At 58.7% G+C, this 21,800-nt stretch overlaps 1 protein-coding gene across 1 annotated transcript; it reads right to left on the bottom strand.

Annotated features, from left to right (window-relative positions):
• Positions 1-6,248: 6,248 nt before the first annotated feature.
• On the bottom strand, positions 6,249-21,679 carry RRP1 (ribosomal RNA processing 1). The gene is made up of 13 exons (XM_081067350.1): positions 21,489-21,679; positions 20,297-20,379; positions 18,334-18,391; positions 16,661-16,746; positions 14,899-14,960; positions 12,715-12,844; positions 12,576-12,640; positions 12,213-12,382; positions 9,688-9,767; positions 9,006-9,103; positions 8,808-8,827; positions 7,853-7,966; positions 6,249-6,938 (listed from the first exon to the last, which is right to left on the bottom strand). The coding sequence occupies exons 1-13, from the start codon at positions 21,619-21,621 to the stop codon at positions 6,712-6,714; spliced, it is 1,326 nt and encodes a 441-aa protein (XP_080923476.1). The 5' UTR covers positions 21,622-21,679; the 3' UTR covers positions 6,249-6,711.
• Between the last annotated feature and the right edge of the window lie 121 nt (positions 21,680-21,800).

The raw sequence follows: 21,800 nt of genomic DNA, 5'->3' as shown, positions 1-21,800 counted from the left end.
ACGTGCTGACCAGGGTTGGTGCAGCCAGCAAACACGGTCCCCTAGGAGTGGACAGACGCTAACGCTGCACTCAGGTCAGTGTCCATGTTGGGGACACTTCCCCCAAATCAGCATCGTCACTGGCACAGGGTGACGAAAGTGGTGGGGACGGAGCACAGGGTGGGCAGGCACTGGGCAGGCCAAGGGGTGGTGGCACTCCTGTCCCTGCCTGGTCCTTCCGGTCCTGGCTTTGACAGGAGGCTAATCTCTCCTGCCATTTCATCTCATGCTCTTTGCTCTGGGATACAGAGCAGGGTGGGGCTTGCGGGTTGTGGCGAGACCCACCCCTTCTTCTGCCCCAGGCACATGGACACTGGCCAGGGTTTTGAAATAAAACGCTGAGCTCTGCAGACGTTAAGATAGGGCACGGATTACGCAAGGGGTGCTGGGGTTCTCCAAAGCCTTGTCTCCCCACCTAGGATGTGAGTCCCTGGAAACAGGAGCCTGGCACACGGGGGGCCTCAGCTGAGGCCGGCCAGGGGTGCCCATGAGGCAGGTAGGTTCACACTGCTAGTTGCTCGGCAGGGGCCCTGTGCCTGGATTAATACCTGCTGTTGCGAGCAGCTTTAAAGAGGTGTACCCCCCCTCCCGTCTGCTGATCATGCAGCCGGCCCTGCCACAGGGCCCCCACCCCGCTCCAGACACGTGGGCACAGACTCAGGAACACCACATACCCTGAGCATTCTCATCAAGGTTCCATCCCCGCCCCCATGGCCAGGGACTGATTGAGGGGGGAGGATGTCCCAAAAGACTGGCCCCAGCCCCAAGATGGGCCCAACCCCATGGCTCGGCTGTGCTCCCGTCGGACCAGGCAGCAGCTGGCGTCCAGCCGGGCCACCCCTCCTCTGGGATCTGCGGTCGGCCACCTGGATGAGAACCCGTCTCAGGCTCTGAGGGTCACCCCCTCGATGACACCCTGACATGCCACACGCAGACTGGCTCCACATCCCCCTGGGCTGCATCTGCTTAGACAAAGGTCACGAAGAAAATGGGGCCCGTTCACACAACTAGACACCTGTGGCGCCCGGTGGTGACCACCAGGTGCCCAGCCCCTAACCCCCAGCTCCTGCCCCTACTCCCGTGCTTCCTCCTTCCCAGAATGGCTCCAGCCCTGAGAGCGCCAGCTTCCAGGCACCTCCTTTGCACATGGACGACGGCTGAAACGGGCCTGGACAGCCACGTCTTACCCCAAGGGACAGGCCGGGCCTGGCTCCTAGCTCTCATCAGGAGAAAATGCATGCCTTGACGAGAACTGGCTAAAAAGGAATTACTTCCCAAGGAACATGAAAGTTACAGTCTCACCAGGCCTTCAGCGGCTTCATGAAACCATGGAAATGCCCTCACGTCACTTTCAAACAGGCACAAAGATCAGCCAGGCCAGGTGGAGGGGCAGGCAGTCAGGGTCTGGAGATGAAGGGGCATTTCGGGAGAGCCAGACATGGCCTGCCCACAATCTAGTCGTCAGTTATGCGCCGACGAGTCTGGGAGCCAGCTGCTCCTCAGTGTGACGACGTCCCCACTTTGCCAGTTTTAGTCCTAGAAAAGGTGAAGACGGGTTTCCTGCTTGGAAATCCTCAGGTGGGAGATGGAGCAGATGCCCACACTCCATCCACGGTCACCTGCCCAGCACCTCCATTCACTGTGGCAGCGTGCGGCCCCTTCCTCTGACCAGTGGGTGGGTCAGGGCAGCGTGGCCCGTCCAGGTGAGCCTCAGTGGGGGTGACCCAGGGCACAGGGGCCCCAAGAACGGCTGCCCAGCTGGGGAAAAGGGACTTGACTGTTGCGGAGCTCCCCTGAGGCCAGCACTTCCAAACTCGCAGGCGGGCGGCGAGCGCAGTGGATTCCTCCCTGTTCAGGGCCGCATGCTGTCGCCGTTGGCTGCAGCGTTCTGCGTCACGACAGCCCCACTGTGGGAATTCCGGCACGTCGAGGATGCCTGCCCGGGAAGGCGCTACGACAGTAGTATCCTTACGACGACAAACCGACCACTGTCCAGCTGGGAGAAAACCTCCAGGGCAGCTGACCTGGAAGACCCGTTTCCTTGGAAAGCACAGAGCTGAGAGAAGGGGAGCACACAAGGAGCCGACCTGCCTGCTCTCAGGGGTGACAGGTGCGCTCCTAGTGTCACCGAATTTGTGTGTGCTCCTTTCCCCGGGAAGGGAGAACGGGGAGCGGAACCTCAGGACTGGGCGGAGTGGGGTTTCGGGTAAACGTGAATGAAGCAGCATTTTGACTGGTGTGAAGTGAAGGGGACAGGCCAAGGCCCCAGGGCCACAGGGGCGAGCGAGGGGGGCTGGGGTGCAGAGGCTGGGAACACAGACTCAGCCCCTGCATGTGGCCTGTCCCTCCAGCCGGGAAGCTCACCTCCAGCGGGTGATGGGCAAGGAGCCAGTGCAGGAGTCCACCTAGCACACTCCAGGGAAAGCACAGGGCCGGCCTCAGGCTGCGCCTTCCCAGGGATAGCTGGGTCACATGCTCGCTGTCTCCGGGTGACGTGGGCCCGCACCCAGCAGACGGCAGCAAACAGGCCCGGGCACGGTTTGTCCTACACTCGACACGACCTCCCACCTGCTCCCGCTGGCCCAGCCAGGGCTGGATGCCCTGTTTGGTGGGCCCAGTCCCTTGGCCTCGGGGCACTGCAGGTGGCAGGCAGGGCAGACCTGGGGTATTGCAGGGGGAGGGTAAGCAGAGAAGTGTTGACCCTAAGGCAGGGGCAGCAGGGTTGTAGGTCAAGGTGAGGAGATGGGATGACCTTGAACCTCCCTCCCTGTCCCCCGCCTCACGAAGCCTCCCTTCCCAAACCCCACACGTGGTGCTGGGGGAACAAGCCTGTCTGCAGCAGCATCTCAGAGTGGACACATCTGGCTGGTCAGCAGCTCAAAGCAAAACTCAGAAAGGGAAGGTGCCAAGTGAAATCCCAGCGCCAGGAGAGTGGATTTCAGAGGGCGACCACAGAAGTGCCAGGACAGCGGCTGCGGTGGCCGACGTGGCACCAGTAGCTCCAGCTGCCATAGCCACAGCCGGTGTAATGAAACCGGCCCAGCTTAGAGGTAAGCGGCCCCCTTAGTGCAGTCTCCCCACCTGCCTGCTGCTGGGTTGGCTGGCAGGCCTGTTCTCTTCGCAGCAAAGCCTACTTGGAAAAACACTCCCATCCAAGATTTACTGGTCCTTCCGGACTGCAGGCCGGGACCTGGAGGGCTCAGGCGGCAGCTCGGCCTGCTGCTGAGGTCCTCCCATGGACCCCGCCCGGACCCTACCCGCCTCCTGCCAGGATGGGTTCTCCTTTACCCACCCTTCCCCTGCCAGCAGCGGTCCAAGCCTCAACATGGACGGCCCGGAGGTTGGGGCTCCTGTGTTTGCTGCCCATGTAACTTCCGGGCCAAGGACGAGGGGACAGTCAGTCCCTAGCTGCCAGATCCTAAGTGATCAAGGGGCTACTTTTGGAAAGCAGTGTGTGAAAGGGCAGGGCTCCCCCAAAACACTGGTCTGAGTGTCCCGACCGGCTGCTGGCAGGACTGCCCCCAAATCCACCCTCCAAGCCGTGACTAGAGGGACAAATCCAAAGTCCCTTGGCTGGCCACTCCTAGCGAACCATGGTGGGCGCAGCTGCGTCACCTCCTGCTCCTCCACAAACAAGCCCCTCCCACACAGCCTGCGCACTCCCCACCCAGTACACCTCACTGTGGAGTGAACGCAGGCAGCCTGACTCGGTGAGCCCTAACAAAAGCACAGGACGCTGGGGGAATGGCAGGCCTCATTAGGAGAACAGAGCCGCCTGAAGTCTCCCATGGGCCCAACAGGCACACTCTGAGCACTCAAATAAGTGACAGTGATGCACTGTAACCCGCAGGATAAAAGAGGAAAACTGAGGCCACTAATGAGATAAATCAGTGACTAAACCAAGAGTGAGAGAAACTACCCTCCCCCACTCCGCAGCAGGCCGTGGCCTGAGCAGACGTGGGGGCCACACGGCACCCGAGTCTAGGCAGAGGCACCCTCAGAACTCCCAGTGGGGGTGTTCTGTCTGGTCCCGAGTGTCAGGACGGGGGACCTGGTGCAGATGGACGGCCACTAGACATGGGACCCAGGTGTGACTCTCAATGGGGTGAGGGCAGCCCTGAACAGGCCTGTGGGTGAGACCGCAGGTGGGCCCGTGCTATTCCGACTTGTTTGTGGTTAAGAGGTCTTCATTGTAGGCAATGCACCCTCCAGGGCCCAGGGTGATGGGCAGCAAGGCAGCAAACTTAAAGGGCTTGGGAGAAACTCTCTGCACTCGTGCCTTTTCTGTAAGCCTGAGGTTTTGGAAGGAAAAGCAACAGGGCCCATGTGCCCACTGTACTGGTCGGGAGGTGAAGGCTCGCCTCCTGGGGCCCCGCGGGGTGGGCGCCCCTGAACAGGGCCAGGCGGGACCCCTGACAACACCACAGGCTTACAGGTTCAACCAGTGAGCACACACCTGAAGCTGCACCCACGTACAGGTCACACCCACAGGGGCCCCAGCCCGCAAGGCGGGAATGTGAAGTGGTGCAGCCGCATGGGACAGTGGCAAGTCTTCAAACGACACATGGTCACCTGCTAGCACCTGGCTCAGCACTCCGACACACGGCCGAGCAGGGAAGCATGCCCAGCGCTGTTCAGTCCCTAGAGCTGGGCAAAGGGGGAGGGGTGATCCCCGTGGACAGACGGACAAAGGACAGTGTGGTCCACCCGCACCACGGCGTCACCAGCCATAGACACACAAGCTACCATGTGCACGAAGGCTGCAAACCTGCTGAGGGCCGGAGCCAGATACAAGGGCCACACACTGCACGACTCCATTGGTTCCTAAGTCCAAACTGGGAAGTGTAGAGACAGAAAGTGGATCAGAGGATGGCGGGGGCTGGGAGGTGGGGGCTAAAGATACCAGGTATCTTTTGGGGGTGAAACGTTTTCAAATTGGCAGTGGTGATGGTTCCACAACTCTGCATGTACTAAGTGTGTGGATTGTACAGTGTGTGAACTATATCTCAGTAAAGCTCTTTGAAGAGAACACATGGGAGAATAAAATCCAAGCCACCTTCTGAACTCCGCTTTCCTGGGGGATGGCAGTGGGGGTCACGTTCAATGTCCTCTTACGGTTTTGCCACTTTGCCAGTGAGACCGTTTCCCGATGGGGGAGAAGTGCTGCCCATCAGACACAGTGGCCTGCAGTCCCCAGCGGCTGAGGGGTGGGTGGCGGGCACCCACAGTTACAGTGGGAGAAAACGTGGTTAAATATGGGGAAGCTGGGATTCTGGAGGGGAGATGGTAACAAAAGCGGGTGGTGCTGATCTGCCAGCGAAGGGCCCTGGTTTAGGAACAGCAGGTAGGTATGCCCCCCCCCCGAAATGTCTACAATACAGCTGTTTCCTTTATGACCGAGGGATGTCAACAGACGACAAAGCCCCCCGACACACACAGAGAATGGCGCCAACAGAGCCCTGCCTCCTGGGGTCCCTGCCAGGGAAAGGGGGGTTCTGAAAGTCAGCCAGATCACTGCACCCCTGCTGAGCTCTGGCCACCAGCAACTGGGGCTGGACGTCCTTGTAAGTAAGTGGCTTTGGGGAAAGAGAACTGTGAACTCCAGCTGACTCTGCCGCTGCGCCCAGCCAGCCTATCTTGCCCAAGGCCACCACCCACCACCAGCTGGACCGAAAGAATATCCACAGAGTGCTGGCTCCCCGTGTGCGAGCTGTGCAGCTGGGCTTTGGGGACTGGGGTTCAGATCAAGCCTCTGGGGGTCCTCTCTAGGTCGGGCCTCCCGCTGGGCTCACCCACATACCTCCACCCAGCAGCGTTGGCCGGGGTGCCCGTGGAACACAGGATGTGGGCTAAACCGAGACTGCCGCCATTGTCACCTGTGGAGCCCTCAGCCATGGCTGCAGCACTGCCTGGAAGCCACCGGACGCCCACACGGCGCTGTCACAGCCCAATTTCCCTTCTCATTGAGATTCTGGGGCCAGGGTCCTCCTCACAGCACAGCCACCCCAGTGGGTGCCCCTCAGCGCCCAGCCAGGCAAACACAGCGCTGCAACTTAATGTAAAGGCGGGAGGGGCGTAGAGGGGAGGCGGGAGGGGCATGGCGGGTCTGCCCACTGAACATCGGATCCAGTTCTGCCTCCGTGTCCCAGAAGACACCCTTTTGGCCTCGGGCACTTTAACCCCAAGTAATGGGGGCCAACACCACGCATGGCCAACTCCAAATACCAGTTTATATTGTGGGGAGCAACAGAGCCTGGCCAGACACCCCCTGCTAGCACTCCATGTCCTTGCAGATTTTGTTTGAGAAACACATAGCCAACCTTTTTGCACAAAAAAGGGTACAAAACATAAACACTGCTCGGAAACCGGCACCTGTGTAAGCACACGGGTCAGGACACTGTTGCTAAGAACATTGCTAAGAACGCAGGTTTTACTCCCGGCCACCTACCTGTGGCCAGGGCGCCGCCAGGGAAGGAGGGCAGGGGAGGGCAGTCCGTGGGAGCTGCAAGTCTGAGGCCGCAGCCTGCGCGAGGACACCCTGGTCTGGTGACCTTCTGACCATGTCGGGTGTGGGGAATGTGGCCCACCTGTCCTGTCCTCTCATTCACAGGGCGCAGACCAGGAGGAGCCACGGAGATGGCACATCCCTGCCCGGGCTGGGCCCGTCAGACGTCACTTCTTGCTTTCCTGTGTTCGCTTCTTTTTCATCTCTGGCTCCTGGCAGCCAGTCACCTTTGCTCTGGCCCCCGCCCGAGGTCGCCGCTGCCTCCTACGAGCCCTTCTCCTGCCTCGGGCCTGGGTCTGCTCCGGGGGCGCAGTGGGGCCCGTGGCCACGTCCTGCCTCGTCCTCCGGGACCCGGAGCTCAGGTCTGCACACAGGTCCTCCTGTCCATCTCTCCCTGAAACAGCAAGAGCACATGAATGAGGCACCGTGGAGGCCAGGTCACTTCACTTCAGAGCTGACTAAGGGGCCAGGCACGCACCTGACAGGAGCACTGGCGGCCCCAGGCCAGCGTGGATATGCTGCTTCCAGACACCAGAAGGCAGCCTGAGAGAGAGCAGCACGAGGGCAGGGTCAGGGCAAAGGATGGTGGCAGTGAAGGAGTGACGGATGGGGTGGGCAGGCCTAGGCCCAGGCGCATGGGGGCTGGACGTGACGCTGGTGGTAAGGGACCAGCTGGGAGGCAGGGACAGGAGCTCTGATTCAACTTGGTGCACAAGTTGGCCCTGTGCTGGCCGCAGGGGCCCAGATGTGACGCGATGAGGATGGCGGTGGCCTGGGCTGGAGCAGGGGTGATTCCAGACCCTTCAACAGGCAGATCCCCAGGACGTGGGGCCTGTTTAGCACACGCCAGAAGACGGTGCCGCCACCCTCTCTCCCTCCTCTGCACCCCCTTCCAGCTACGAGCCCCCAGCCCTGCCCTGCTTAGCACTGTGGGCACAGCCCATGCCCACCGCAGCAGGCAGCCCGGGTCCTGGTGATCTGCGGTGGGTGCAGGGCCCAGGATGTGAAGGAACACAGCGCAGTCCTTAGCAAGGGCTGTCACACTCTCACCACTTGTGTGGACCAGCTGGGGAGAGTAGGGAGGGAGGAAAGGCTCTGGGAGCAAGGAGAGCATAGCGTGAGGAACGAATCCTGGAAGCTCCCTGAGCAGGAACGATGGGTCAAAACCCACCAGACACACAGGTCAAGGACAGAAAAGGGTCAGAGAGCGGCTGCCCAGTCCGCAGCTGCAGACGGGAGGCCCCACTGCTGGGGGCGGGGAGCAGGGCTGGAGCCCAGCGTGTCCCCCTTCCACACCACCAGGCCCACCTGTCTTGTTCTGCAGCCGGCATTTGGGCAAACGCTTCGTGGTCTTCCTGCCCCGCCTCCCTTCTTGGAGCTTCCTAGCGGCTTTTTCTGGGATGTCATCCTCAGGGAAGAGACCTAAGGACCGAGGCAGATGATCAGGGCTGAGGGCAGGCCTGGTTCTGTGTGCGTGTCCCACTTACCCTGCCCCCAGCTTCGTGCAAGGAGACCCCGTCTAACACCCGGCACAGCTCAACTGGCTCGAGTCAGTCAGCACGACACACGGAAGAGCCGGCTCCTGGAGTATTTATGACGGTCCACTTCCTAAAAACGCTTATGCTGGGAAAGGACAACACCTTGTGAGACAACGCTAGTGACCCGTATCGTAATGGGGTTCAAGTGACACAGGTCTGCACTGGTCAAACCCGAAGGCAGTGTTTGTGCATTTCACTGTGTGAGAATTTCACCTAAAAAACACTGGACTTTAGTTCATGATGAGCATGAAATACTTCATGTACGGTCTCATGGAGGAGCCAGGCCCGATGGGTAGGGAGGTGACATACAAGGACAGTCAAGCGTTGATGGCAGAGTCGAGGTGGTGGGTACAATGGCCCTCACAGTAAAACCTTTCAACTGTGCCACCCACGTAAAAACTGTGATGAAATGTCAGGGGAAATGCTACATCTGCACTCATCGACCTTCCAGAAAACTGTCTTTCAGAATAAGCCGTCCCAGCTCCATCAGCCCCACACCGAGATGTCTGCAGTCCAGCACCCTTAGCAGCCCGGGAACTTTAACTAGAAATGCAGACTCTCGGGTCCCACCTGCCCTGGGCCCAGCGCTGAACCAACATGAGCCACAGAACCCTCGCCCACCCGTGTCCCAGGCACTGCAGCCTCTGCAGACGACGCGTGCTGCAGCCCACGCCCTCCCAGGAACCTTCCACTCGGGCGGTCTCAGTGCGCAGCCCTGGGCTCACCTTCTGCAAGGTCCTGCAACCTGGAAGAGCGAGAGATGGTCACTCACACAGAACGTGGCTCTGTCCTCCCATGCCCGCCACCCTAGGCAGGGACCCCCGACCGGAGCCCCGAAGCTGTCGGCTGCCCTCCTGCCTGCCTTAGACAGGGAGGGGAGAACCCACGAGCAGTAGGAAAGACAGGCCTTCGGAGAAACGTACTTTCGGATGACCTTGTAGAGCCGCTTCCTGTTCAGGGAGGGGGTGTCCTGCTGACCGGCCACTTCAAACAGCCTGTTGGCAACCGCCTCATAGTCGAACTGTGGCACAGAGATGTCGGGGGGAGCCGTCAGTCAGCAGCCAGGCTGCACGGTGTGAGCCCAGTGGAGAAGCTCAGGACACGCCCTGATGTCCCCCGATGTCCCCTCAGCTGAGGGGACTGTCTACAGCACGAGGCAGCAGACACATTCCAGGGCAGCGCCGCCCAGCAGGCACGTGAGGGGCCACAAGGCGAGGCCCTGCAACTTTAAACCCTCTGGTAGCCACGTTAAAACAAGTAAAATTGATTTTGATCAATTTCATTTAACCGATACCTAAAATCCTACTAATTGCACAAGTAATTAATATTTAAAACCTATTGGTAAGTACTGTGCACTCCTCAGGAGGCGGCCAGGGCAGACCTGGGCGGAGATGAGTGGCGAGGCCTCTGAGCCCAGTCGCCTGGCCCCCAGCCCTGATTTTCAAGGCCACCTGCTCCATAGACAAGGTTCCCCCAAGTCTCAGCCAGACGGCTGCCGTCCCTGCTCATGGCACCTCCTCCCCTCCAGACCCGCCAGCCCCCCGAGTTGGCAGCGCACCAGAAGGCAGAGGCGGAGAGCGCAGCCCAGGAGTCCAGGCCACCCACCTGGAGGACAGGGCCAGCGCTGTCCTCGTCACCTCTGGCCTGCTCCTCACCCAGGTCCACTGCAGCCCCACGGGAGGAGCCTAGAACAAGAGAACAGACCCGTGGCATGGCAGGCCTCCAACACCACACCTGAGAGCCAACAGCCCTCCTGCCAGGGCCCTCCACCTGGAAGCGTGCACAGGTGGAGGCTGGGGGAGCCCACAGCACGAGACGGCCTCACACACACGCCTGGAAACAAGGGGGGCGTCCCAGAGGACGTGGGCCTTATAGAGTGGCAGTGAGAGGGAACTACGAGTGGGCATCTTAAGCAGCAAACGCAGCATCAGAAGTTCCAGAAGGAGGAAGAACTCATGCAGCCAAAGCGGGACTGAGGGACCCTGGGGACGACGCTCAGATCACCTGGGGCTCTGATGTCACTGCCTACAGGCGTGCGTGGCGGGGAGTGAGGACAGTGGCCGTAGGCAGGCCCACGGCCCGGCAGGGGACTCCTGGGTCTGCCTGTGTGGGTGACTCAGGGCCTGGGAGTGGGAGGGGAAAGGAGGGACAGGAGACGCAGGATGGCAGAAAATGGGGCGGGGGGGCTGATTAACAAGACAGCTGGGAGCAGGAACGCAGGTGTTAGGAGCTGGAGGAGGGAGAAATTACCCCGGAATCAATGGTGAGCGACATTCCACAAGGCCACTCCGTGGGGAAAGGTCAGGCTCAACAAAGTGCTGGGCAACGGGACACCCACAGGCAAAGAAGGAATGTGGACCCTTCCCAAACAGCACATATAAAACGTAACTCAAAATGGATCAAGAACCTAAACTTAGGACCTAAAACAATAAAACTCCTCGGAGAAAACAGGACAAAAGCTTCACGACATTGGACTTGGCGATGCTTTCTTGGAAGTGACGCCAAAGGCACAGGAAACGCGAGAGAAAACAGACAAAGTGGACTTCGTGAAAACTGAAAATGTCTCTCAGGAGACTCAGCAGAGTGAAACGCAGCTCACAGCAGAGGGGAGGCTGCCTGCAAGTCGCGTCTCTGGTAAGGGCTGTGGGTCCTGCATGCACAGAGAACCCCTGAAACTCAACAGCACAACAATCCGACTGGAAAATGGACCAAGGACTCGAATGAGGTGCACAAATGGCCAACAAGCCCGTGGAAAATGCTCCTCGTTGCTCGTCACTAGGGAAAAGCAACCTAAACGCGCGGGATACCGTCACACGTGTCAGCACGGCCACTGTCAGCACGATGAGCACTAACAAGTGCGGCGAAGACGTGGAGACAAAGAGGCCTCGTGCTCTGATGGGGGGGTGTACAGGGGGCTAGCCGCCGACCCAGCAATCCCGTTTCTGGGCGCACTCCGGAAACACCCGACGCAGGCTCTTGCTGAGATGCACCGCGCCCGTGTTCGCAGCGGCGTGACCCACGTGACTCACGAGAGCTGAGGCGCGGAGCCAGCCAGGCGGCCGTCGCCGGCCCAGCAGCATGTGGTCTGTGCCGTGGGGCACACTCAGCCTCGAAAAGGAACAGAACCCTGACGCCTGCTACGACATCGAGAGGCCTGGAGGACGGTACGCTGAGCAGACCAAGTCACAGATGACAAATTCCGCCTGACCCACTGACCTGACGTCCCAGAGCAGGGACAGCAAGGGTGGGGGCTGGGAGAGGGACTGGGCAGCTAGTGTTCGATGGATGACAAGTTTCACTTTGCAGAGATGGAAAGTTCTGGAGCTGGGTGGTGGTTACACAACAGCGTGAATGTACCTACTGCCACCAAACTGTGCACTTACAAATAGTTAAAACAGTAAACTCTGTTATGTGTATTTACTACAAAAAAAGTCAGAGGCAAACAGGAGTTCTGAAGCTGCCACCGCCACAGGACACTGTACCCCAGGCACTGCACGGGCCACCCAGCAGAATGGGACACCCAAGGGCAGCTGAAGTCCCGCGAGGACCCACGTCAGCACCGAGACGGTGACCAGATACCATCGCTGCTAAAGCACCACCAGACGTGCCCCCTAAGTCCTTCGGTGGGACATGCACTCCAGGCACATTCCCTTCGTTTGTTCCTTCCTTCAGTCACCCACTTATCTAGACTCTCGGCCGCTGCACCAGCCGTGGCTCTCAGCACTGGGGACGCAGCTGTGGTCAAAAGTCCCCTGTTGCATGGAGCCGACCTCCGGGGGGAAGATGGCCCAGGATGACGAACAAGTGATTTATGTCACTGCTCTGTGCCAGGAAGTGAGGCTGCACTTCAAACAGGGTGGTCAGAGCAGCGGCCCCAGTGACGGCAGAGACAGGCGGGAGGGCTGAGCGGGCAGCCCGGGCCGGGAGAGGTGGGTCAGAGAGGAGCTGGCGGAGTCAGGACCAAGGCCCTGGAGCAAGAGCTGGAGTGAGTGACACATGCTTGTTTTTCAAGGACAGACTGGGGGCGAGGGCAGAAGCAGGAGGTCCCAGCAGGAACGCTGCTGGCTCGGTCCACGGCAGGTGCCACAGAGGTGGCAGGCACGTCACGTGGGACGCCCAGCGACCCTCACCTCGAGTTGGCTTCTCACACAGCTTCTCGGACAGCTCATCCGGCTCCTGCTCGTTACCCTCCAACAGGTCCTCTGCCCCCATTTCATTCATTAGGTCCTCGATGGCAAATGGGGCCTGCTCCACAATCGTTTCGAAGATGCTGCGCGTGATGTTGTGCAAGACCAGGGAGCTGAAGGGATAACGGGCGTGGGGCGGGCCGTCAGGCGGGCTGGGGGCAAGACAGGCCCAGGGCTGTGTCCCCCCCCCAGCCGGCCCCTCCTAGGGTCGGGTCACGGGGACACAAGGGAGCGGCAGCCTCCCAGACACAGTGCCCCGAGGGCTCAGTGCAGAAGAGGCCAGCGGAGGGTGCCCGGGCCACTTACTCCTTTGTCTGGGCGGCGATTCTGCAGAAGGGCTCGATGAACTTGAGGTTCTGGTCCGCGGTCAGCTACGGGGAAGCAGGAACTGCGTCAGGCCCAGGTTCCCGGAGCCCGGGGAGAAACTGGGCCACCCGCCTCTCACCTCGTCTGCGCCCACTTTGGCCAGCTCCTCCAGGAAGATTTCGATGAAGTGGCTCTTCACCCCGTTGGGGGCCTGGCTGTCGGGGTGCAGGATCTCTGTCATCAGCAGTACCAGCAGCTGTTCCACGTGCCTAAGGAAAGAAGCGGGCAAGTGCAGCAGCAGCCACGACAGCACCACGCACTGCTCCTATGGAAGCGGCGGGCTCTAACAGGAACACCATGGCAGGCAGGTGCCCCGCCTCCGACACGCCCACTTCCACACCCACGGTCGTTCCAGCGGCAAGGACCCACACAATTCCAGACTTCGGCGACCGAGCCAGCACCTGAACACACGGCCTGACTGAGGCTCGGCTACAAAACACGAGATGGGTAAACATCACACAGGCCTCCCCTCCATCCTCGAGACAAGTGGGGGACGGCTTGGTGTGATAGGAGGCTGCCTCCGCGTCTCACGTCCCTTCCTGCTGTCCTCGTGGGTGCTGCTCAGGGAGGCAGGACAGAACAAACTCCAAGACAAAGGACGGAGGCCACAGAGCGGGGACGGGCTGGCCCCCAGGTCCCACTGTACTGAATACACGGCCCGTGAAGGTCACAACAGACCTCTTCCCACATGGCATGCTGGTTTCCAGGGTCCCAGAGGCTGGGCTCCCAGGTCAGGGACCAACCTGCAGGGGTCTAGATGCATGAACTCCTAGGTATCTGAAGACACATCTCCACCCCCGAGCAGTCACTGTGCAGTCTTTAAGAAGCTGCCTGAACGACATGTGCACGGCTACTGGGGCACCCACCAGATAGGCAAAGACAGGAGCCCCTTGGGAGAAAGGACCTGAGGCCAGTGCAGGTGCCAGAGCCCCCCTCCCCCGGAGGGTAGTGACAAGGCTGACAGACATTTACCAAAAACAAAGCAGTTACACCGGCTGCATCAGCGCAGAGAAAGGCTACAAGAGTAATCACACCAGCAGCTCTGGTCATCCCACAAAGGGAGATTACTGATTTCTCCGCAACGACCACTGTGCCGAATTACTAGTAACAGTGAGGGTGAGACTACTTTCAAACCAACACAAATTATCTGAAACAAAGCCGTCCCTTGACACTTAGTTCCACTTCAGTCACCAGCTGCCCACCAGGTAACCCACAGCCCACGGTCCTGAAACGAGTGAGACGCCCCCACGCCCACCTCAAGGTCCTCATGGGGATTGAAGGATGAAAACCACTCGAAACCAGAGGCATTCCTGCCCTAACGTGAAGCCACCCTAGGAATTCTAAACTTAGAAAAGTTCAGATAACTCAAAGCCAACTCCTACTGATCATTTTCATACGGGGGAAGTGAGCCAGGAGCAAGAACTACCTAACCTAACTCTGTTGTCCAAATGATGAGAAGTCCCAGCGTGCCCTGGGCCGCAGCTGACCTCACATCCGGGGACTAGTTTTAGTGTCCACATACTTGACATAAACCCCTTTAATGTACACTTTGTAGTAACAAGTCAATTCAAAAAGCACGTTTCTAAACCCCTGTCCCCTCGCTGCCCTCAAAGTGACGCAAGCGCAGAACAGACACAGGAGGTCTGCAGGCGCTGTCAGTGAAACAAAAGGCAGCCGGCAAATACCATGTCTCATCTGATGCCACTTTTTTACCATCAATGAAACATTTAAAAATTATTTGTTGGGGTTAAAATGGCTTTTTAATGTCTTATAAGTTTTCTGAGTTCTTTATACTGAGCTCACATCACTCACAATTAGAAAAAAATTACAAAGGAAATTTTAAATTAATTAAAACAATTTTTAAATGTGGACATTCCAAATGCCCCTGGATGCAGCGGCCCTCCCGCCGCTGCTCGGTCCCAGGGGTCTCCACGAGGGGTGGGGAAGGGCAGCGGGACGCGCTAAGAGCCTAGGGCTGCTCCGTGACAGTAGAAACACAGGCTGCTGGCCATTTGGGGGGACAGATTACCCCACTACAAGCACCCAAGTCAAAAGTGAGAAGTTGGGGCGAATAAAGTATTTCTAGAACTGGGAGCAACTACCACTGATAATACACCTAAACACAGTAACACGGCACCCTTTAGTGGGAAGGCTGACATCGCTTTATGACAAACAGTTAAGAGAGAAACATGTGAACCCAATCCCCAGGGACACGACTCCGGACCCGCCCGTGAGCAGACGCAGGACACGCTGTGACACAGACCTTTCTTCCCATCCCCGTGTTTTCAGGGCCGTCAAGGACTCGTTCAGGACCATCCGCATGAGCTGTGGCACAAAAGGAGACTGTTAGTGGGGGCACAGCCCAGGCGACCCAGGCATCCCCTCTGCCCGTGGTCACATGTGGCCCAAACGCACGCAGGTTCCCAGAGGATGAAAGGTGGACAGGACACCAAGCCCTCGGGACCTGGCCCGGAGGACGCGCTGCTGCACGGGGGCTCAGAAGCCCCGACTCCCCAAGCGCACCCGGAAGTCAGCCTCACAGAGGACACAGGTGGCAATAGCAGCACCGTCAACAGCAGCTGAGCCAGACTGGTCCGCATTTCAGGAGGGAGAACGGGATGAGGCAAGCGTCTCCCACAGGAAGCAGAGCCCCCCAAATAGCCAGGTCTGGAAACTGCGAGACCACTCCGAGCTCCCCCAGGAACTTGTCCCCCAGCAGAGAGCGGAAGGTTGGCTTCCTGCAATCCAGGGGTAAAGTCTCCCTCAAGCCTCACCGTTAAACCAAACCCCAATACCTGCCCATAGTGCCCCACTTCTTTACAAGGGCTCACAGCATTTGCAGCCCGGTGTCATGCCCGCAGAGGGGTCCAGTGGTGGGCAAAGGCAACAGCGGGCAGTACAGAGCAGACGTGGCGGCCAGGACGCCCATCCCCAGGACACCGGAGGCTGTTTCCCATCACCGGTGCCTGCAGTGCCGCCAAGAGGGTGGGCCTTTGTGGGGGGCTGTGCTGCTCGACATGCTCCCATAGGGACATGGGAAACGGGCCTCAAAACGCCCCAGAATCCATGCTACCGAAGGGTCCAGGGCCTGCACTCAGGGCACAGCGTGCTGACGCCCGTAGGAAGCCCTGTGGCTTATCACCTGTACTCTGGGACCTGCAAAGCCTAGGCCCTGGCGCCACTCAAGGTCCCACGTGCCTGGCGTCCATCTTCCTTCCACCCTCAGCTCCCTGCCTGGCCCGCCAGCTGACATGCAGTGCCACATAACGCTGGCCACAGCTGAGCAGGTGGCTGGTCTGAGTGGCAGATCACAAGTCACTGCAGCCCTGAGGGGACCTGTCCTCACCCCGTTCCACGTGCCCACTGGGTCACCTGCTCTCTTTATCTGGGACCGTCCTAGGTCTGAGGAGACACACTGTAGTAACAAGCCTGTGGGAGAGGGGACGAGGGCTGGCAGCAAGATACCGAGTGTACAAGCCAGTTCTTCCTGCGTCTGAGGGCAAGTCTAAGCCAAATTCACAGACATGCCGCACGGAGAGGACAAAACAGGGACTCTGCTGTTTTGATGTTCACGACCATCACGTGACTGCTGTCGCCTAGAGGCAGCCGTCTTCAGGGGCGGGCAGCCCGTGGGCCTCTGTCTCGGGCACACGCTCACCGGCTCAGCTTCCACAGCTGGGAAGCGATGGCTTCACCACTGAGTCTCCCAGGAGGGCGACTGTGACCGTCCCCTGAACCGAGAGTCTGTGCGGTGTCTCAGGACTGTTTCTTTGCCCATCGCCAGCCCTCAGCCTGGACAAACACCGCAGGCCCAGGCACGCCCCTGACCTAGGCCTCGGCTCTCCTCACGCCCACCGCGCGCAGGTCAGTCACAGGGTGGCCGCACTGCCCAGAGGCCCTCACCTCTGCCCGTCAGGGCGGGGGGCTCAGAGGCCAGCCCACTCCCTCCCTCCCTCCCGACTCCGCAGGGCAGCACGCCAGGATGCCCCCCGGGGAGCCTGCCGGGGCACAAGCAGCCTCCTCACCATGTAGAACTTGTCCAGGCGCAGTCTGTCAATGCCCGTCCATTCGCGATTCATGGTCTGCCAGAAGGTCTGAAGGAACAGGTGCTCTGGGGAGGAAAAAGGCCAGGAGTCCTGGAGGAACATGGAGGCCGCTTGGGGACGCGAGGTGCGCCAGTGTCAGGAAATGCGGTCAGGACACCGTAGCAGCCCAACTCTGGGGTTCTCGGCCGTGAGGCGGCACCACGAATATGGCTTAGAAATGGGGCGAGGCGGGACCTCTGGAAGGAAAGCAGAGCTCACCTCCAACCCCGAACGCAGCCCCATCCTCTGAAGAAGAGGCGCAAAGAGCAAAGCCACCAGCAAGAGAAGCGGCTGCTCGGGCACCTTCTTCCCCAGGCTCTTGGCACCCCCTTGACTGGGCTGAGGGCCCTGCCTGCCGTCCAGGCCTGACCTCGCGTAGGCCCGAGAGAGGCACTAACACAATCAAGCAGCAAACCCTCCCGATAGTGACTATGCCAGATTCAGGGTGCTATGGCTGAGCTGTGCCCCCCCAACTCCTATGTGAAAGCCCTAACCCCCTACCTCGGAATGCAACTTTATTTGCACATAGGGTCTTTAATCACGTGATTACTAAAATAAAATGAGGTCACGGTGGGGGGTCCTAATCCCATCTGACTGGCGTCCTTCTGAGGAGAGACCAGGACACAGCCACACAGAGGAACGGCCATGCGAGGACCGGGGAGGACACTGCTGTCTACATGCTCAGGAGAGGCCGCGGGAGGAAGCCACCCCGGGACACCCTGACCTCGGACCCACGTCCGCTGTTCCTGGTCAGCCATCAGCCACCAACAGAACTGCCGTGGCTACACCAGGGGTGGGTGGGTTGGCAGAGAAGCGGACGGCAGACTGAGGATCGTGTGGTTGCTGCTTCCCGTGTCTCCAGCCCAGCCACCAGCGAGAATATAGTGGTGTGACTCCCCTACCTATGGCTCCGTGGGGGTTCCTTTTTGCCTCACCATACTGTGTCTACCTGCCGAGAGTGGGAGCGGGACCAGAGACCCTGCATGACAGTGACATCTCCCCCACTGATCACTGCAGGGCAGAGACGCTCCCAGGTGAGAAAGCAGTTCCTTGCCCACCCGCACACCCCCTAACTGATTCCCTTACCCACAAGTCGATCTGAACTAAATCTACCCACGTAGCGTAAGTATTGCCAGTGTGCATGCCAGTGACGCTGCCGGGCCGGGGCTGCCCTCAGGGCAGTGGACGGATGTCAAAATGCTGGTGCCCAGGCCCCGCCCTCAGAGATGGATTTAACAAGACCAGAGACTGGACATCAAGATTTCTACAGATTCCCAACTGACTCCAATGGACAGGCAGCAGGGTTAACTACTGATCCTGGTCAGGACAAAAACCAGTTAGAAAAACATGCGGGGGAACCTCACAACTGTCAGGTGAAATTCAGCCAAGCAGCTTGGTAGCACTGTGAACTTTCCGTTTCACTTTAAATACAAGGTACAGCCCTTTAAACTTCTGAGCTGAGTATATTTAGTTGACCTGCGTCCCATGCACACGCACCAGCAGACACCGGCTAGAGCGGGGGCTTCAGAAGCCAAGCCTTCGGCATGTGGTCACTGACTGACTCTCAATGACCTGGCCTTACAAAAGGACTTCGCCATGGCGAGGATACTCACGGGCTTCGGCAGTCTGAAAAGCATGGATGAGCTGGGAAATGGTCCTTCCTAGTTCCTCCTGTGCAGGAAATAGTAAAACACTCCCTGAGTCCCTGAAGAAATGTGGTCTTACAACAACCGACAGCAGAAAGGCCAACACACTCAACTGTCCACTCGTCACAAGAACCGGCTTCCACTGGCTTGTTCAGCCCAGTGTGCGAGGTTTGCAAGTTCCACCTGTGCTGTGAAAGGGCTCCCCTAGAGCCAGGCCAACAGGAGCTCCCAACAAGGGCAGTCACTGCCCTCACGACCAAGGCTGAGCCACACGCAAGAGGTTGACAATCAAAGGAGGGGTGGGATAGGTGGGGTAGCGCAGGACAGAGCGGGAGCTTTGGGACGTGCAGCCACCTGACCAGCAGAGAGGGCCAAGCAGACCCCTGTGAGTCCCTCACTGCCTGCATTCCTTGACTGTCACGGGCCAAGCATTACTAGTGCACTTGCGAAACACAATCCCACGGCCTCCCCCAAGGGACTCTGGTTTAGCAGGCACGGAAGACAGCACAGGAATCTGCCTTTCAAATATCTCCCCCACCACCCAGGAGAGCACAAGGAAGAGTAAACAATTCCCCCCCTGAGAAACCCCCTCGTGCTCCGCTGGTGGGGTTGTGCACGGGAGCAGCCGCTACGGACAACAGCATGGAGGGTCTTTGGAAAATTAAGAATAGAAATATGACCCAGAAATCCCTCTCCTGGGGATCTACCCCAAACTCTGACAACATTTATCCATAACGATATATGTACCGCTATCTTCACTGCAGCATTATTCACGGCGGCCAAGACATGGAAACAACCAAAGTGTCCTTTGATAGATGAATGGATAAAAAAAGATGTGGTATACATACACAATGGAACATTACTCAGCCATAAGAAAAGATGGAATACTGCCGTTTGTGACAACATGGATGGATCCTGAGGTTATCATGCTAAATGAAATAAGTTGGAAAAAAGTCGAGAACCATATGACTTGACTCATGTGTGGGATATAAAACTGAAAGCAGCCAATAAACAAGACAAACAAGCAAAAACTCATAGACTCAGACAACAGTTTAATGCTTAGCAGAGGGGAAGGGGTGGGGGGTGATAGAGGGTAAAGGGGTCAAACGTATGGTGATGGAAGGAGAACTGACTCTGGGTGAACACACAACACAATAAATATAGAGATGATGTAATACAGAATTGTACACTTGAAACCCCTATGATTTTACTAACCAATGTCACCCCAATAAATATTTTTTAAAAAATGAAAAAATAAATAAAAAGGACAGCACGTTAGGGGAGTGAAACTACTCTGTAAGATACCGAAATGATGGAGCCATGTCATTAGACATTTGTCCAAACCCATAGAACACACATCCTGATGGAAACTGTGGACTCTGGGCCCTGATGACGAGTCAGGGTAGGTCCACCGATTGTACCAAACGTCCCACCTGGTGGGGACGCTGACAACAGAGGGGGCTGTGCCTGTGTGGGGGTGGGGGTGTACGGCAAATCTCTGTACTTCCCCTCAATTTTGTAATGAATTAAAACTGTTCTAAAAACTAAAGTCTATTTTTTAAGAAGACAATACAAAATGGCTTCAGGAGAAATCTGTGTCTCAGAAGCCTTGGACCCTCTCCCTGGGTTTCCCTCATTTCAGGGCTCAGTTTGCAATCTCTCCGAAACACAAGACAGATAACCCAGGTGTCACCCACAGGATGACCGGCACTACTGGCCGTCACCTGTGTAGCTAAGGTGCTGAACTCAGCACGTGTAAGACCTACCCTAACCAAAGGCCCTGGTATCTGGCCAAGAAACCAAAAAGGCACTGAAGCTGTAAAACATCTCCCGGCATCTTCAGCTATATTACAATCAGGCCCAAGCACACGCCTGTCTGTCCTCCTACCAACACTGGGGCTCCGTTTCTGCGGCTGCTTCCCACACTCACCTGGAGGAGTGGCTTGTCCTGCATCCACATACAATAAAACAGTCCTTTCCACACCTTCAGCAGCTCGTCATGAGTGAAACCACCTGCACCAAAAAACAGCAACACTCAGACTAAGTGACCCCAACTTTTTAGAGCCAGGAAATGTGACCGCCTGAAGAAGACCAAAGTGCTATCACTGTAAAGGTACATGGCCCTCCCCTCTGAAGCCAGCCTAACTCGGAGCCCACTGGGCCTGTGGCTGTAGGGACGTCCCCAGGTGACTGACATTTCGTTCATTCAATAAACACTGAGAATCCCCAAGTATCCGGCGCTGTACTCCGTTTCTGGAGGTTCAAAATTGAGTGAGTGGCCATTTCCTGAGCTGGATGACGGCTGCACAGGTGACCTTGGTGATAATTCACCCAGTGCCATACCTGGGGTTGGCGCACTTTTCTATATTATACGTCATTGTAAAAACTTAGCTTGTCGTGCCAGTCAAGGAGGAAGACAAAGGAAACCACTGGAGACATTCACTGAGCCCCTAACCCCGTGTGTGGCACCACGCCCCCAGCGGTGGTCCTCAGCCCGCGGCGGAAGGGCGCTCGTCACCCGCAGAGCTTCTTAACCCGCAGACGGACGGCCTCGCGGCCGCTTCTGAGCCCGCAGGGACGGGACGGGGCCACAGCCCTGCCCTCAGCGCCCGGGTGACGAGAAGCGCTGCTGGGGGAACCGCTCCGCGCGGGCCGCTGAACACACACAGAGGCCACCGAACAAGAAGCGTTTGCCCTGCCTCGCGGAGCGGACGCTACACTGAAACTCCGACGACAACCTAGTAATTACACGAGGGGGGTCACACAGCGACAAACGCCACGGGCGGCGCAGTGGGAAGCAGCGCCCCGAGGGCTCCACGTGCAGGCTCCGCGCTGTTCGGAGGCCACCCAGCCGGGACGGCCACCGCTCCCCGGCCCGCGTGCCCCTCCCAGGGCAGTCCCCCGTGTCCCTCCCAGGGCAGTCCCCCGTGCCCCTCCCAGGGCAGTCCCCCGTGCCCCTCCCAGGTCAGTCCCCCGTGCCCCTCCCAGGTCAGTCCCCCGTGTCCCTCCCAGGGCAGTCCCCCGTGTCCCTCCCAGGGCAGTCCCCCGTGTCCCTCCCAGGGCAGTCCCCCGTGTCCCTCCCAGGGCAGTCCCCCGTGTCCCTCCCAGGCCCGAGCGCCTACCTGCGGCCCGCTGAGTCCTGGCGACGATGTACTTCCGGAGCTTCCTCACCGCGCGGTCCCGGGTCACCTGCTCGTTCCCCGCCAGGCGCTGCGCCAGCTGGATCTCAGGGGGCAGCTGCACGCGTGGAACCATGGCGACCGCCGCTGAGACCCCTGTAGCCACACACCCGCCGCTTCGCTTGGGCGCGCCGTGTGACGTCACACGACCGCGCCGGTCTCTCCCGGGCACGCTGCCTGGCGTAATGCGCATGCGTCCGCCTCGCCAGGCCCGCACGCCTCCGCCGCGTAGTGGCCAGTCCCCGCAATGACAGC

This window comes from Rhinolophus hipposideros (genome assembly GCF_964194185.1).
Source record: "Rhinolophus hipposideros genome assembly, chromosome: 2".
Lineage (NCBI taxonomy): Eukaryota > Metazoa > Chordata > Mammalia > Chiroptera > Rhinolophidae > Rhinolophus > Rhinolophus hipposideros.
Note: the sequence above shows the minus strand (reverse complement) of the source record. Positions and strands in the feature narration are given on the sequence as shown.